The sequence below is a fragment of the Lampetra planeri genome, chromosome 46 (genome assembly GCF_965212315.1).
Source record: "Lampetra planeri chromosome 46, kcLamPlan1.2.h2, whole genome shotgun sequence".
Taxonomy (NCBI): Eukaryota; Metazoa; Chordata; class Hyperoartia; order Petromyzontiformes; family Petromyzontidae; genus Lampetra; species Lampetra planeri.
Window position 1 is genome coordinate 1,337,070 of NC_136152.1, and position 15,826 is coordinate 1,352,895.

Sequence of the window (15,826 nt, forward strand, 5' to 3'; positions counted from 1 at the left end):
GACCGCTTGTGTGTTGTCGTTGAGTGTTCAGCGGAGCGTGGTGGTGGTGGCGGCGGATGCACCGGTCGGGTAGCGCGCGGGAGTCGCGCGTCCATCTCTCGACAAGAGGCAGCTACGATGAATTGCACGGAAAGAAAATGTGCATCCAGGAATGACCCCCCCCCAACCCCCCCCAACCCATCCCCCCCCTTCCGAGACCAAATCACCCCCCCCCAAAACCACTGCGGGGAATTCTATTCCCTAGTAAATGCACACACAGGCACAGAGACTTAACGAACCAACCCTGACCCCCCCCCACCTACCCCCGCCCCACCCACCTTTTACCCCCCACCCCATACATACCACGCACAAACCCCCCACCCCCAACTCACCACTCCGGCGATGCTACGCGGAAAAAGTGTACTTACAGAGTTTTGCTCTTTAAAAATGTACATTTTAGTGTTACTTCTCTCTCTCAATAATAAAAAGCACAGGCTGGTTATAATAATAATGTACATTAAAAAAAGAGGGAAGGAGGAGAAAAAAATTTCAATCGTTTAGTGGTCGCCCGTTGGTTTTCATTTCCAGACTTGGCAGCGCGAAGAATCGCTGCATCCAATCGGGTGTCAGGAGATTGGGGGGCTGGGGGGGGTCAGTGGGGTGGGGGGTTTAGTGGAGTGGGGGGGGTCAGTGGGGTGGGGGTGGGCGGCAGGGGGTGATGGAGGGCGGTGGTCTTGGCAAGGTGCTCTCGGACCGTACCATTGGTGGCGGGGGAGTTTTTTTGCCGACAGGAAAGCGTCGTCCTGTGATCACGGAGACTCGACTCTCGTTCCGCCATCGCTGCCATTGCTTCTTGTTGCTTCCACAAAATTGCAACTCCGATTTTTCCTTCTTTTGAATATTCGCTTCTAAATCCCACCGCCCCCACCCCCCCCCCCCAAAACTGGTGCCGAAGTCCAGACCGAGTGCAGCGTTAATGACGTCAGTTCTTCTCCTCCTCCGCCCCCCTCCTCACCCCCCACCACCGCCCCCCATCCGCCCCCCCCCCTCCCCGTTTCTTCCCCCAGTGTTCCGTTCTTTCGTACAAAATAGCTTCGTCTCTTTCTGCTCTGTACAAGGGCACATCGCCAAGAGTTCTCAGCAGACGGGGGGCGCGTGTGAAAGTTGGCGGGCGAGCGAGCGGTCGGGCGGGTGAGCGAGCGAGCGAGCAGTCGGCCCGTGCTCACTAACGCCGCCCGTCTTCTCGCCCTCGTCGCCCGGGGCTAGGAGAATCCGAGGTCCGCACTGCGCCGGAAACGGGGGGCCTCAATTTTTGATTGGACGACGACGAGGAGGATGAGGACGAGAAGGAGGAGGACGAGGAGGAGGAGGAAGGGCTCGGGTTCAAGTTTTACCGTTTGGCCAATCAGGAGGCTTGTAAGTGGGGTCGCCGTGGCGACGCGGCCTTTATGTTGCATAGTGGTCGAAGCTGCCCAGGTACTCGAGCGCGGCGCGGTAGCAGAGCTGGTACTGATCCTGAAACGACGAACAACAACGATGACGACGACTCAGCACTCGTCCGTCAACCGCGCCACGCCAAAACGGAACAGTATTGTGACGGACGGCGGTTCGGGCAACGGCCCTTCCTCAAAGCCCAGTAAGTGCAAGCGTGCGACTCAAGGCACCGCTCCCTTTGGCTGTGTGGCCCGCGTCTCCCAGTCCGCTTAAACAACGCCTGCAACATTTTTTGGGGGGGCTCAACCGGGATGCATGGCAGCCCCCCGTCCCTCAATGTCACGGGGTTATAGGTGGCAGGTCGGTGGGTCACGGGAGACGGGTCACAGGTGGATAGATCAATGGGTCACGAGTGGCAGTGTCAAGAGGGCCACAGGGTTATAGGGCCACAGGTAAGAGGTGAAAAGTGACTGCTGAAAAGGTCATAGGGTCACAGGTGACAAATGACAGACTCACATGAGACAGGTAACATGGTCACAGGGGCAAAGGTGAGACAGGGGCACAGGTAAGACAGGTCACCAAGTCAGATCCGAAAGGTCACTGAGTCATGGATAAGTTCACAGGGTGACAGGAAGTGTGTGTGTGTCTCTGTGTTTCTGTGTCTATGTGTGTCTGTTTCCGTGTCTTTGCATGTGTGTATCTCTCGCATCTCTGTCTGTATGTATCTGTGTTTTCGTGTCTTTTTGTGCATCTTTCAAGTGTCTATGCGTGCGTCTTTGTGTTTCCATATGTGTGCGTGTCTCCCGTATCTCTGTGGATGCCTGTGTGTTTCCGTGTCTGTGTGTGTGTGTGTCTGTGTATCCGTGTCTCTGTGTCGTGTGTCTTCGGTGTCTCTGCGTGTACGCCCCTGTGTTTCCGTGTCTCTGTGCGCGACTCACCTCCGTCTGGACGGCTGCCGGCCTCTGCGTGCGCAGCATCTTCACCGTCTGGAACACGTCCACCACGCCCTCGTAGCGCATGCGCTCCAGCACGATGCTCAGCGTGATGAACACGCCCGTCCGGCCCACGCCCGCACTGCAGCGGGGGGGGGAGCAGGGGTTGGTGGGGGGCAGGGAGTTGCAAGGGGAGGAAGGGGGAGTGGAGGATCAGGGGGGGGAGGAGGAGGGGGGGGGGGCATGGAGGAAGTGGGAATAGAGGGAGGGAGTTATGGAGGGAAGGGCACACGGGGGCATTGCGGTTGACGCGTGGCCGTTGTGGGCTGTGCGGAGGTTGGTGGAGTTTGGCTCAGCGGGTGACAGAATGGGTGACCGAGGGTGGCAGAATGGGCTTCGGAGTGCAGGAGAGCAGGTGTGGTGAAGTGTGAGCGGGTGAGTGGGTGAGTGGGCGAGCGGGCGAGTCGGTGGGCAAGCCAGTAGGCGAGTCGGTGGGCAAGCCAGTAGGCGAGTCGGTAGCGGGCGGGCGAGCGGGTGAAGTCGGCGGTGTGAGTGCGGGTGAGTTGCTGGTGAGCGAGCGGGTGAGTCGGTGGCGTGAGTGCCGGCGAGGGTCACCTGCAGTGCACGGTGATGGGCCCGTCCTGGCCGAACTGCTCCTTGGTCTTGTGCACCTGGCCGATGAAGTCGATGAAGCCCTCGCCCGACTTGGGCACGCCCTGCTCGGGCCAGTCCGTGAACTGGAACTGGCGCACGGTGCGGGACTGCCCGTCCTGCGCACAGCAACCGACATACAGAGTCAAGACAGCCGGTCAGGCACACGTGCAGTCATGTGGTCGATCACACAACAGGTCACGAATTTGGGGAATCATTACGGTCAACGAACATAGACAGCCAGGCATATGGCCACACAGATGCACGGCCACACGGATGCGCGAGTGCGCAGGCGCGCGGGCAGGATGAAAGCTCCTACTCACCCTGGCGTCGGTGACCTTGAACTCGCGCAGGATGTACTGCGGCATGTTGTACTCGGCCATGGGGTCCACCACGAAGTACTGGTAGCGCGCCGAGCGCTCCGCCGGCCAGTACTGGTGGCACTTCTCCTACGCTCGGGACACACACGGGGGACACACGGCGGGAACACGGCAGGCACACGAGGGACACATGGGGGACACACGCGATACACACAGATACACAAGGGACACAGGGAACACACACGGGGACACACGAGGGACACATGGGGGACACACGGGGACACACGCGATACACACGGGACACACGGAATGTTATTAACGTATAAGCAACTGCCCACATCAGTCACAAAGATGTATAGCAGCTACGGGAAAAAACCCTAACCTTGCCTCAATGTCTGAATTGCCATTTATCATGACGTGCGTGAGTGTGCACGTGTGTTGTTTGTGTGCTTGTATACCCGTGCGTTCAGACGAGTGTATGATTGTGTTTCTATCTAAGTGTGACAGAGAGCTGAGGAGCAATTCTCTAAACAACGAGCGGAGCCCTAGCGGGCCAAGACGCGGCAAGTTGGCACAGTAGGGAGCACAGGTGCTGCATCTGCCGGTCATCTCAGTCAGTCAAACCATGGCACCTGGGTCAGTGCCATGACCCCCTGCCAGCAGCGAGCCTTCCTCACTTCACATGGCACAAGCGGGATGGTGATGTCAGCTGTTGTTGTTGTGTCTTCGTGTGCGTGCTTGATTGTCCGTGTGTGTGTGTGCGTGCGCGCCTTACCCGTCCCATCTCGCGCAGCTTGGTGAGCATCACCACGATGGTGGAGTTGTGCTCCCACAGCATCCTCCAGAAGTCCTCCGTCGTCTCGGCCATCGGACCCTGCGTGGCGATGTACGCTGCCTGCTGCCTGCGCTCACGCGCGTACGCGTGCACACACGCGTGCGTCAGTACGCCGCACGCAGCAACCCCATTGGCCAATTCCCACGAACCCTAGCCCAGAACCGTGCAGCGATTGTTGGTTTTTATTTCTTTATTATCAACAAAGTGCTCGTTGAGTTGGTGAGCCAAGCTGGGCCAGGATTGGACAAGGACACGCGCACCACCACTTTGCACCCAGGGCAACTGGGAACACTTTTTTTTACGGACGTGGACCGCACGCCGTTATGATGCGCCTTCTGAAGGCTCGACGACGATCTGCTCCCTTGAGCTGCGCGGCTGAGCGGTACGGTGATACGGCACGGGGGAACAATAAAGTATGCGTTGGCGTGCCCTCATCTCGGTCGCTTGCCACTCAGCCACGGGACGTCCGCGGGGCCGACTACGCAGCGCCAGGGCGACTCCCTACGTGGCAAATCCTCGCCGGAAGCGTTTGTTGCTTCACGAGCACCCCGGACTGCCGCGTTAAACGAGGAACCGTCGGCGCTCGGGGACTTGCCATGACGGGCGATCTCGTGGCCGATCGGCGGAATTGCATTTGCAATGAATGGTGGGGGGGGGGGGGGGGGGGCGAATCTACGATTGATGGAATACGACAACTGTTCAATGTCCAGTAGGCTCACAGCACGAGTCCACCGGATGGCGTTGCCGTCGGCTGGCCGGAGGTTACCCTGGCACGCGGCCCGGTGGCAGCTACCGGCTCGCCGGCAGCTTACCGGCACCTGCAGCCTTAGACGTGTCGTTTCGGGCAATAACACTTCTTGATGGCACACACACACAGAGGCCAGCGAGGTAGAGGTCGCAATAGCCTAGTTAAGTTCAACTTAATTTTGTTCAACCAGAGGTGAGAACTCAAGCGAAACAGCGTAGTCTCAACTGCACGAGAGGCCTGGGGAATTAGTCGTATGTACGTTGAACATCTTTCGCACCTTACGTAGCCAACCATGCCAATCGGAGACGCGGGGGAAGGACAACAAACTAAACACAAAAGGCAGTTTTCAACCTGTCAGTCGGAGGGTTTAAATACCGGCCGCGGAGGTGCCGGCACAGAGTGTGGCACAAACACCGGCCGGAGAGGCACCGGTGTGTGGGCCGGCGGGTGGGCGCCTGGCTGGCGGCGCGTACCGGTATCCGTCGACGAAGCTGGCGTTGATGTAGTCGGAGCCCTCGACGCCGCGGATCGGCTGCAGCGGCACGCGCGTCGCCTCGTACGGCATCACGTTCACCAGCCGGTTCTTGAACTTGTTGCACGGCAGGTTGGCGCTGATGAAGCGTGACGGGCTCGACTTGCCCAGTGCCAACCGCTGCACGCACGCACGCACACGCGCGCAAGAGAACGAGCGTACATCGCGAGGTCAGGCCACGAACTCTCGCGCACGAGGGATAAAGGTCGCGACCTCGCTTCGGGAGCGGCAGGCCCACGCGGCGGGTTCGTCGACGATCCCATGGGCCCGGGAATAACCGTTCTGGACACATTTAAATCGGGGAAGAAAAATCATGCACGTGCAAGGATTCTGTGCTGCTCAGACACACACGAGCGTTTGTCCTCGGATGCGTTTGAGTCGTGACCACGACGGCAGCGCTCGCGCCGGGTGCGCAGGAAGCCGTGTGATCGTGGGTCGCGGCGCGACACTGAGGCTCGGATAGCGCCTCTGCCGTGGAGGCAACGATGGGGCTACGCTTCGATCAGTGTGAACGGTTGTCTTTACAGTATCACAGCTTTGCCCTAACGTTTCGTTCACATCGCTTCATATTTACGAGACTTATCGTGGGCCCCCTCCTCCCCCGCCGCTTCAGACGGACTCCCGGACTCCCGAACTCCCGAACGACGGACGTCGGGACTCACCCGGAACTCGAGCTGCATGCGCGTGGTGTTCTCGCCGGGCTCCGCCGTGCCCAGCTGCTGCAGGTGCGCGTAGAGCGTGCGCGCCGGCACCTCGGTGGGGCCCGCCGTCGCCGCCTCGAGCAGCGCCTCGTGCACGAACACGTACTGCTCCTCCGTCTGCACCGTGTAGTTGCGCTGCGAGCGCAAGCACGTGACGAAGCCGTACACGTCCGCCGTGCGCTCCGAGCGCAGGCGCTCCAGGGTGGCGTCCAGCACGACGAAGCAGCCCGTGCGGCCCACGCCGGCGCTGCGGAACACCCAGGCGAGCGTTCGGGCCCAGAGAGCGGAGAGAAACAAAGGCCGAAGGTGAGGGTCCGTTGCCCCCGCAGTGCGGTTTCGTACTGGGATTGGAACAAAAAAGTTTTGCGGGCGGGCGGGCAAGAGTTCAGCGGTGACGTCACCGCGCGCACGTCCGCGTTTGTGTTCGGGTGGCAGGAATCGTGTGTAGTTTAGATTGACCCGGTGTAACAGGCTATAATAACCCCTAACCCGATTAAACCCGGGTATAGTTTGGCCCAGGCCAGAGTATACCCGGGGGGATGAAGTGTCCTAGGCTAAACTATACCCCCCGGGGGTTTAAACTTGACTGGGCCAGACTATACCCCTCCAGGCAAGAAGATGCCCCATGTGAAAGTTCAAACGAACTTCAATCGATATCTAAAAAGCATATAAATGGAAGTAAGAATCTCAATTTAATCAATTGAGGCATTTTTAGGGTTAGTGATAGGGTTAGGGTTAGGGATAGAGTTAGGGTTAGGGATAAGGTTAAGGTTATGGATAGGGTTAGGGATAGAGTTAGGGTTATTATTAAAGTTTTTCTGGTTGAAGCAATCAAAGTTTATGTGTTTACAGTTTTAAATAAAATGTTGGAAAAATTTAGTAATTCATTTGTATATCGCTCAACACACGGGGTAAGTGGTGGGACAGGGGGGGAGGTGGGGATGGGGGAGGGCGAGGGTTGAGGGGGGTGGGGGGCAGCACCTGCAGTGCACCACCATGGGGCCCGCGTCGGACGGGTTGCAGGTCTTGACGCGCCGCAGGAACGCCAGGAACGGCGTCGGGTACTCGGGGACGCCGTGGTCCGGCCACGCCGTGAACTGGAACTGCCGCACCTCGCGCTTCTCGTTGGAGCCGTTCTAGAGGGGTGGGGGTCGACATCGTCGTCGTCACTGGTCATCGTGCGTGCGGTCGTCAACCACGTTCTCTCCACTGCCGGATGAAGGCATCCGTGTAATGCGTCGTCCGCGGTCTCGCGACGCAGCGATGTCGTGACGACGGTGAGAAAGGGCACGGAGGCAACAACGGGCGGTGTGGGTGAGTGTGTGGGCGATGGTACCAAGGTGTGGATATGTGGGTGAGTGTATCAGGGTGTGGGTATGTGGGTGAGTGTATCAGGGCATGTGTGAGTATGTGGGTGAGTCTATCATTATGTGGGGGAGTGTATCATGGTGTGGGTGAGTATATGGGTGCCCCTACAGTCTGTTAAGGCTATATGGGGGATCTTTGTTTTTGTTTGAATGTACCAGGGTGTGGGTGAGTGTACTGGGGTGTGGGTGCCTATGTAGGTGAGTGTATTAGGACGTGTGCGAGTATGTATGTGAGTGTACCAGGGAATGGGTCTCATCACGTGGGTCAGTGTACCAGGGTGTTTGGTGAGTATGTGGGCGAGTGTAGCATGGTGTGGGTATGTGGGTGAGTGTATCAGTACGTGGACGAGCGCGTGGGAGCGTACCTGGGTGTGGGTGAGATCTTGTGGGTGAGTATATATAGGTGTGCGTGTGTGCGCAGTGGGAGAATATGGGGGAATCGTGGGTGATTGGGGGGGTGAGCGACGGTACCTTGTGCAGCGTGAAGGTGCGCACGGCGTAGGAGGCGAGCTCCAGGGTGTCCACCAGAGACACCTGCACCAGCCCGTACGTCTCGCTGCCCCGCGCTGGCCAGTACTGGTCACACTTCACCTGCCGGGGGGCACGGGGGGTGGGGGGGGGGGGGGTGCAGGGGGCACGGGGGTCAGCTGGCAGAAGCGGGGTGGCTCGGAGGTCAGAGACGCCGAGACGCTGAATGTGAATTCGGGATTCAGCCGCCCAACTGTGATTTGTGACTGGGATCTCTCGCGATGGTGAGTTGGTGGTCTCAGTGCGGTCACAAGTTCATGATGCGGTTGATCACAGGGAAATACACAGACGTCCGCGGAGATCCATAGACTCACACAGAGACTCAAAGACTGGACTGTGATTAAACAAGTGAGTTGATGGTCACAGCCCGGTGAACTGTTTTGGTTCGGCGATGAATTAGGCTAAATACCAGCCGCCGGAGATTAACCGTCCCGGTTTCACTGCCGTGCGACGAACACCGCACTTACGCGGCGGCCGCACGGGCACGCCCTGCCCTCTGCCGTGTCCACCAGGTCACCTGAAAGGATTTTTGTGCAGCTTGGGAACGCGACATCGATTGGCCGATTAAAGTTGACCGATCGACTGGACTTTTCGAATCGACTCTTTCATAAACGGCGGCAGTCACCACGTCCCTGCATTCCGAAGGCGGGAAACCAGCCAACGAGCCACACCCGGCGTGACACGGCCGATGATGTCACCAAGCCCTGCCCATCACCACCCGTCCAGTGGCACACATAGAAATCTTGCCCCGCCCTCCACCAAACTATTTTTCGTGGTATCTGATGGGTTGGGTACTTGAACTGATAATCGGAAGAGTAATCCGATTGGAACGTGCAGAGCTGGGCTCAACGCGTTTGTGAATAACGCCGCGGCATTAACGCGAAAAATACACAATATAAAAAAAATAGGCGACGTTTCGGGACATGGTCCTTCTTCATAGCATATAGATGGCAGTGCTCTTGGTGAACGTGCTGCGTTGTTTCGTTACGTGTGTTTGAGTCACCACTGCCAATGCACACTCACCAAGTGGATTTTGTTAAATCTCCTCTAGGACCCAATGAAAAAATAATCCCCATGCTGCTGCTGCTGCTGCCTGCCTGCCTGCCTCCCTCTGCTGGCAGCAGGACATCATGTTACACGCATTGTCACGAGCAGCCTGCGGGCGCTCACCATCGCCCGGTTGCTACGAGCAACAGAGCGCCGGCGTTTGCGCACCGCCCCGTTCGTGCCGAATTGTCCCCAGGACGTGACCGGCTCGGACAGCAATCGCCTGAGTCGACCTAGGGGAGGTCCAGGACCGGTTCAGATAATCGTCACCGGTGTTGGCTGAGCGGCGATCGAAACTGGGGTCGCCGGGGTTTCGTAACGTGGAGCGCTAACCGCCGCGCTCCAGCTCCCCACGCACGCTCGAGACACTAACAGAGACAATCGGAGGGACACACGCCCAGACACACACAGACAGAGACGACGTGGTGGTGTCCCACTGCACACGGCGCGCGTTAGTTCTGGCTGGCGGGACCGGGCTCCTCTAGCTGTCTGCTCTCGGGTCGTTTTGTGTCGTTGTGGCGTTGTTTGGTACGATGTCCGACGTTTCGCCCCACGTGCTGGGCGCTCCTTCAAGCAAGCGGAACACGCCCGACTGCGATAGCAGCGTGGCACACGCTCGATTCGGTTGCCGAAGAATGTCTCGGCGTGGGGGGGCGAGCGAAACGGAAACCGAATTCGTTTCACACGGGCACAACCCAAAAGGCACAGCACCACAAAAAACCTACGCTGGGTGAGAGAGCGGTGGGGGAAGGGGGGGAGGGAGGAGAAGGTTATTAGTGTTCGTGCAGGAAGAGCAGGGTGATGAGTGGGATGAAGAGGAGTGGGCAAGAGGAGGGGGGGGGGGGGCACAACACACAGCCCTTGCCTTTTCAGACAGCACTGACTGGCACTGAATCTGAAAAGATGGAGAGGGAGCGAGAGGGAGAGAGAGATGGAATGAATGAATTAAAGATTCGAACAGATGAGCACGCATTCACACGGTCACACGCTCACACCGTGCGCTCCATCATCACGTGGTCACGCGATCACACGGGCGGGCGATCATCGCGGGGTGGTGGACGGGGTGCGGGTGGGGAAAGCGGGCACGGTGGGCGCACGGGTGGCGTGGCACGGCACCATTGGCTGGCGGCGGCGCACGGAACGCGCCACCGCAGCGCGGCCACGCCAACGCTATTATCCGCGCGAGGAGGCATTAAATATGAATAGGAGCGGAAAGCAAATAGAGAGGCTCATCCATTTTAATGCGTATGTAAATGACAGGTGTTTAAAATAAATATACGGACACCGGCAGAGACGGTCCGTGGCAGGGGATGGAGAGAGAGGGGGGGAAGGAGGATGGGGGGATGGGGGTCAGTGGGGGCACTTGAAACGAAGAACAGAAAAGTTGAGAGAGAGGGAGGGAGGGGAGGGGAGGAGGGACAGCAACCGACTGAGCCGACTCGATAATAAAAAATAAAAACCCCCGTGATTGGACATCAAGAGCAAACATGAAATATTGAAAAGCTTCTCCCAGAGCGCCGCACTGATGGGAAACGTAATTAGAGGCGGTGGCGGTGATTGATGGTGATGGTGATGATGATGGGGAGAGATGACGGGCGGAGGGGGGGGTGGTGGGTGACGCCTGCGATGGCCGGCGAAAGATGATGAATTTGACGAAGTCGATCGGTCGGCACGATCGAGACGAGGAGTCTATGGGTCTCTGTGTGAGTATATGGGTCTCTGTGTGAGTCTATGGGTCTCTGTGTGAGTCTATGGGTCTCTGTGTGAGTCTATGGGTCTCTGTGTGAGTCTATGGGCTTCTGTGTGAGTCTATGGGTCTCTGTGTGAGTCTATGGGCTTCTGTGCGAGTCTATGGGCTTCTGTGTGAGTCTATCTGTGTGAGTCTATGGGCCTCTGTGTGAGTCTATGGGTCTCTGTGTGAGTCTATGGACTTCTGTGTGAGTCTATGGGTCTCTGTGTGAGTCTATGGGTCTCTGTGTGAGTATATGGGTCTCTGTGTGAGTCTATGGGTCTCTGTATGAGTCTATGGGTCTCTGTGTGAGTCTATGGGTCTCTGTGTGAGTCTATGGGCTTCTGTGTGAGTCTATGGGTCTTTGTGTGAGTCTATGGGTCTCTGTGTGAGTCTATGGGCTTCTGTGTGAGTCTATGGGTCTCTGTGTGAGTCTATGGGCTTCTGTGTGAGTCTATGGGTCTTTGTGTGAGTCTATGGGTCTCTGTGTGAGTCTATGGGCCTCTGTGTGAGTCTATGGGTCTCTGTGTGAGTCTATGGGCTTCTGTGTGAGTCTATGGGTCTCTGTGTGAGTCTATGGGTCTCTGTGTGAGTATATGGGTCTCTGTGTGAGTCTATGGGTCTCTGTATGAGTCTATGGGCTTCTGTGTGAGTCTATGGGTCTCTGTGTGAGTCTATGGGCTTCTGTGTGAGTCTATGGGTCTCTGTGTGAGTCTATGGGTCTCTGTGTGAGTATATGGGTCTCTGTGTGAGTCTACGGGTCTTTGTGTGAGTCTATGGGTCTCTGTGTGAGTATATGGGTCTCTGTGTGAGTCTATGGGCCTCTGTGTGAGTCTATGGGTCTCTGTGTGAGTCAATGGGTCTCTGTATGAGTCTATGGGCTTCTGTGTGAGTCTATGGGCTTCTGTGTGAGTCTATGGGTCTCTGTGTGAATATATGGGTCTCTGTGTGAGTCAATGGGTCTCTGTATGAGTCTATGGGCTTCTGTGTGAGTCTATGGGTCTCTGTGTGAGTCTATGGGTCTCTGTGTGAGTCTATGGGTCTCCGTGTGAATATATGGGTCTCTGTGTGAGTCAATGGGTCTCTGTATGAGTCTATGGGCTTCTGTGTGAGTCTATGGGTCTCTGTGTGAGTCTATGGGTCTCTGTGTGAGTCTATGGGTCTCTGTGTGAGTCTATGGGTCTCTGTGTGAGTCTATGGGTCTCTGTGTGAGTCTATGGGTCTCTGTGTGAATATATGGGTCTCTGTGTGAGTCAATGGGTCTCTGTATGAGTCTATGGGCTTCTGTGTGAGTCTATGGGTCTCTGTGTGTGTCTATGGGTCTCTGTGTGAGTCTATGGGTCTCTGTGTGAGTCTATGGGTCTCTGTGTGAGTATATGGGTCTCTGTGTGAGTCAATGGGTCTCTGTATGAGTCTATGGGCTTCTGTGTGAGTCTATGGGTCTCTGTGTGAGTCTATGGGTCTCTGTGTGAGTCTATGGGTCTCTGTGTGAGTCTATGGGTCTCTGTGTGAGTCTATGGGTCTCTGTGTGAGTCTATGGGTCTCTGTGTGAGTCTATGGGTCTCTGTGTGTGTCTATGGGTCTCTGTGTGAGTCTATGGGTCTCTGTGTGAGTCTATGGGTCTCTGTGTGAGTCTATGGGTCTCTGTGTGAGTCTATGGGTCTCTGTGTGAGTCTATGGGTCTCTGTGTGAGTCTATGGGTCTCTGTGTGTGTATGTATGTGGAACTTCTTTCTCACTGTACGTGCTAATTGGAGGTGCGGGGGGAAGGACAACAAACAAAAAGCAGTTCTAAAGAAGTTAATTTTCGATGGCACGAACGACGCGGATCATTGTTTGGCATTCGCCCTCCGGCCTTGCTGTTTTCGGGCCGTGCCGCGCGTCGTTCCGGAAACCCCGTCCGACGTTTCACCGCCACGGGTCACCCGAAAGGGCGCTCCCCTTCCTCGGAATTCCTTGCCGGGTCCGAATAGCCGGACGTCGCGTCCCGAACGCCGCAGCGGCGCAGCCCGGAAGCGCGCGGCGCCGTCCGGGGGGAAGGAGGCGGGCACGCCGGACGGCTGCCCCTCTTGCTGTGGAGAGGCTCGCGGCACGGATCTGGCGGCCGCCCTGGTTCATACATCCGGGCGTACGAACCCAACACACGACGACGTGCCGTCTTCGCCGCGGTGGGCTTTAAAGAGCCCGCGACGTTCATTCGAAAATGAGCGGAGGGGCCAACTGTGCCTGGCGTCAAGACCCAAGTTTACTTCACTGGGTAAAACCACGCAGCGACATTGCCCCCTCCTGGCACACCCTTTATGGCACGGACATGGGAACCCGGCCCGTGGCAGCCCGTGGCAGCCCGTGGCTTCCTTTGCAAGCGCTCTGATTGGCATCTCCGCCCAATTCGTCTGCATCTGTGGCCCCGACCCCTTTCTGACCTATGCCCCCACAGCCTCCTCCTACCCCTCCTCCCCCCACCTCCTCCCCCTCCCTCCGCGTCGCGGCGGATTTACTCCCTCCCTCCCTCCCTGGTTCGGAGAGGGCCGCCTCTATCCGCGCGGAACGGACACCGAACAATTCCCATCGCTTGCATTTCACGCGAGCGGATTGCCATGCAGTCAACGCCACCGCCAATCCACCCCGTCGCATCGTCGTAGTCGCGATGAAGGAGGAAGGAGGAAGGAGGAGGTGCGACGTCGCCCGCTCTCACCCGGCAGCGCTCTTCCAGGCGCGTCATCATGACGATGGTGGAACTGCGCTGCTCCCACACCATCCTCCAGAAGTCGGCGAAGGTCTCGGGCAGCGGGCCCTGCGTGGCGATGTAGGCGTTCTGCTTGCGGTAGCCGTCCATGTAGTTGGCGTTGATGTAGTCGCTACCTGGGACTCCTGCAAGGCAAGAGTGGGAGGAAGCAGGGGAGCACGGGGAGATATAAAATGACGACGAAGATGATGACGATGAGATTTCTCTTTGATAAGGGCCCTCCCTCCCACCCTTTAAGCCGGTGGGTGTCACGGAGCATTTCACACGTGATAAACATTTTGAAAGGGGCACCCCCCCGGTGGCAGCTGTTCCTGAACAGCACTCAAAGATGGGGCGATGATTGCCGCTGTGTGTAAACTCATTGAGTATTTCTCGGATTTGGTAAATTTTGGACCTTGATGCTAGCAGACAATGGCCGACTTGTTTCGACTGATGTCGACGTTTTACGCACAGCACCAGGTACTCATTTAAGGCCGAGTCGACCTAGGGGAGGTCCAGGACCGGTTCAAATATTCGTCGTCCGATGTTTGCCCGTGAGCGGAAATCGTTCCCCCAAAATGACAAAGATCCCCCAGTATAGCCTTAAAGACATACACACACACGGACAAAAATCAAAGACACACACAGACACTCACATACACACGGACACACAGACATACATGCGTACCTAGAGATGGACACGGAAACGTACGGACACACGCACGCACTGCCCTCACACACCTCCCCAGCCTGCCCTTTCCCCCCTGATATTGATTCATGTTAATGTGAGTTATTGAGTTATGTTAATATCGTAATATTGGATTATGTTAATGCAGGATATTGGATTATAATGCTTGCGAAATATTGGATTATGTTAATGTGCACGGTCAAGGTGTGCGCTTTATATGCGCCGCAGGATTTATGCACGAACGCTGCAATTTTAATCACGCGGCTTGCGCGGCGGAGATGCACTCGCCGGCCGCGGTTCTGGGCTGCGGTGGGGTGCGCGGGGAGAAGCGAGCGGTGCTGCCGCCGCCGTCGATTTTTTGCGACAGCGTCCATCCTCCCCCCCCCTCCCCCTCCGTTGCGATTGCCCGTCGCGCGCAGCCCTCGTCCGCTCGCGCGTCGGTCGCCATTTAGTCTAGCCTCTGCACTCGTGCGCAGCGGCGCCACGGGGGGCCACGGCCTCGTGACTTTATCGCTGGACGCAAATGAATGTGCGCATTATTAGGATTCATATTTATTATACGTTAAATTCGTCGTGACTGTACTGCGATCGGTCTGAAAATAATCTTCCCCGAGCCAACGCACGCTGCAGGGAATTCATTATTGAACATGGATCCGTGCTCGTGCAATGTTATTTTTCATTTCTCACGTGACGACGCAGTTGTTTTTGCGCCGATTGCTATTCGCTTATTTCCTGAACTGGTGGCCCAGGCCCCTCTTGCGAATGAGACTTCCATCCCGGGTCTCTGGAATTCCCAACCGGGGTTAAACAAAATCTACTTGACTTGCATACTGTGCTGCAGCACATGCAGGACACTGCAATCGTGCCCTGTCTGCAACGTGTGCTGCTTTCTAGACACGTGCTGCAGAGGCACGTGGGGACGGCTGCCGCAGTGTAACGGCTATCACACCGGACTTGCCATCCAAAGGTCGTTGGTTCGGGCCGATCGGGTGGCGTGGGCGGCACGTGAGATGTTTCACATACACGTGCGTGTGCACCCACGCACATGCGCACACACACGCGCATGCACACGTACGCTCGTGCAAGCGCACGGCATCGTGTGCTTGTCCACAGTCACGTGTACGCTCACACATAAAAACAAAGATTCACCCCCACCCCCCCGCTTCACGTCGCACGCCACGTCGCGCTCGCTCGCTCACCGTCCTGCGTCTGCAGGATGACGCGCGAGTGGTCGTACGCGATGACGTTAGCGTAGCGGTTCTTCGGCTTGTTCACCTCCAGGTTCGAGTGCTCCCACGTGAACTGCTGCCCGGGGTCGATCGACTAGGGAGGGACACGCACACGCATCGCAGCCACGGTCAACCACACAGACACCGGCACAGTGCATCCACGGTCAACTCTACAACAACATCGTATTCATCGTCACCTAATATTTGCAAACTCCAACGGAAGCACTTCTCTTCGGAATGCCAGACGCTGGTGGGAGATTTACAGATCTCTGCGTAATCCACCAACCCTGAAGATCGCAAGGGCCTGTGCCACCACCTGGCCTCTTCCACTACGCATTGCCCGCTGCACACGCACAGTCATTTTTGCACGGGCGCTCAGAAT

The 15,826-nt window shown here is 57.2% G+C and overlaps 1 protein-coding gene across 4 annotated transcripts in view; it reads right to left on the bottom strand.

Annotated features, from left to right (window-relative positions):
• Positions 1–522: 522 nt before the first annotated feature.
• LOC144733301 (receptor-type tyrosine-protein phosphatase delta-like) overlaps positions 523–15,826 on the bottom strand; it is a 66,732-nt gene continuing 51,428 nt past the window's right edge. For all 4 annotated transcript variants that reach the window (XM_078615128.1, XM_078615131.1, XM_078615130.1 and 1 more), the window contains 11 exons: positions 15,415–15,538; positions 13,498–13,673; positions 7,971–8,090; positions 7,114–7,268; positions 6,094–6,379; positions 5,373–5,551; positions 4,092–4,218; positions 3,320–3,445; positions 2,961–3,115; positions 2,352–2,487; positions 523–1,494 (listed from right to left, as the gene is read on the bottom strand). In XM_078615128.1, coding sequence (XP_078471254.1) covers positions 1,426–1,494; positions 2,352–2,487; positions 2,961–3,115; positions 3,320–3,445; positions 4,092–4,218; positions 5,373–5,551; positions 6,094–6,379; positions 7,114–7,268; positions 7,971–8,090; positions 13,498–13,673; positions 15,415–15,538 — 1,653 coding nt within the window. In that variant the 3' untranslated portion in view covers positions 523–1,425. The remainder of the gene's footprint in view (positions 1,495–2,351; positions 2,488–2,960; positions 3,116–3,319; positions 3,446–4,091; positions 4,219–5,372; positions 5,552–6,093; positions 6,380–7,113; positions 7,269–7,970; positions 8,091–13,497; positions 13,674–15,414; positions 15,539–15,826) is intronic.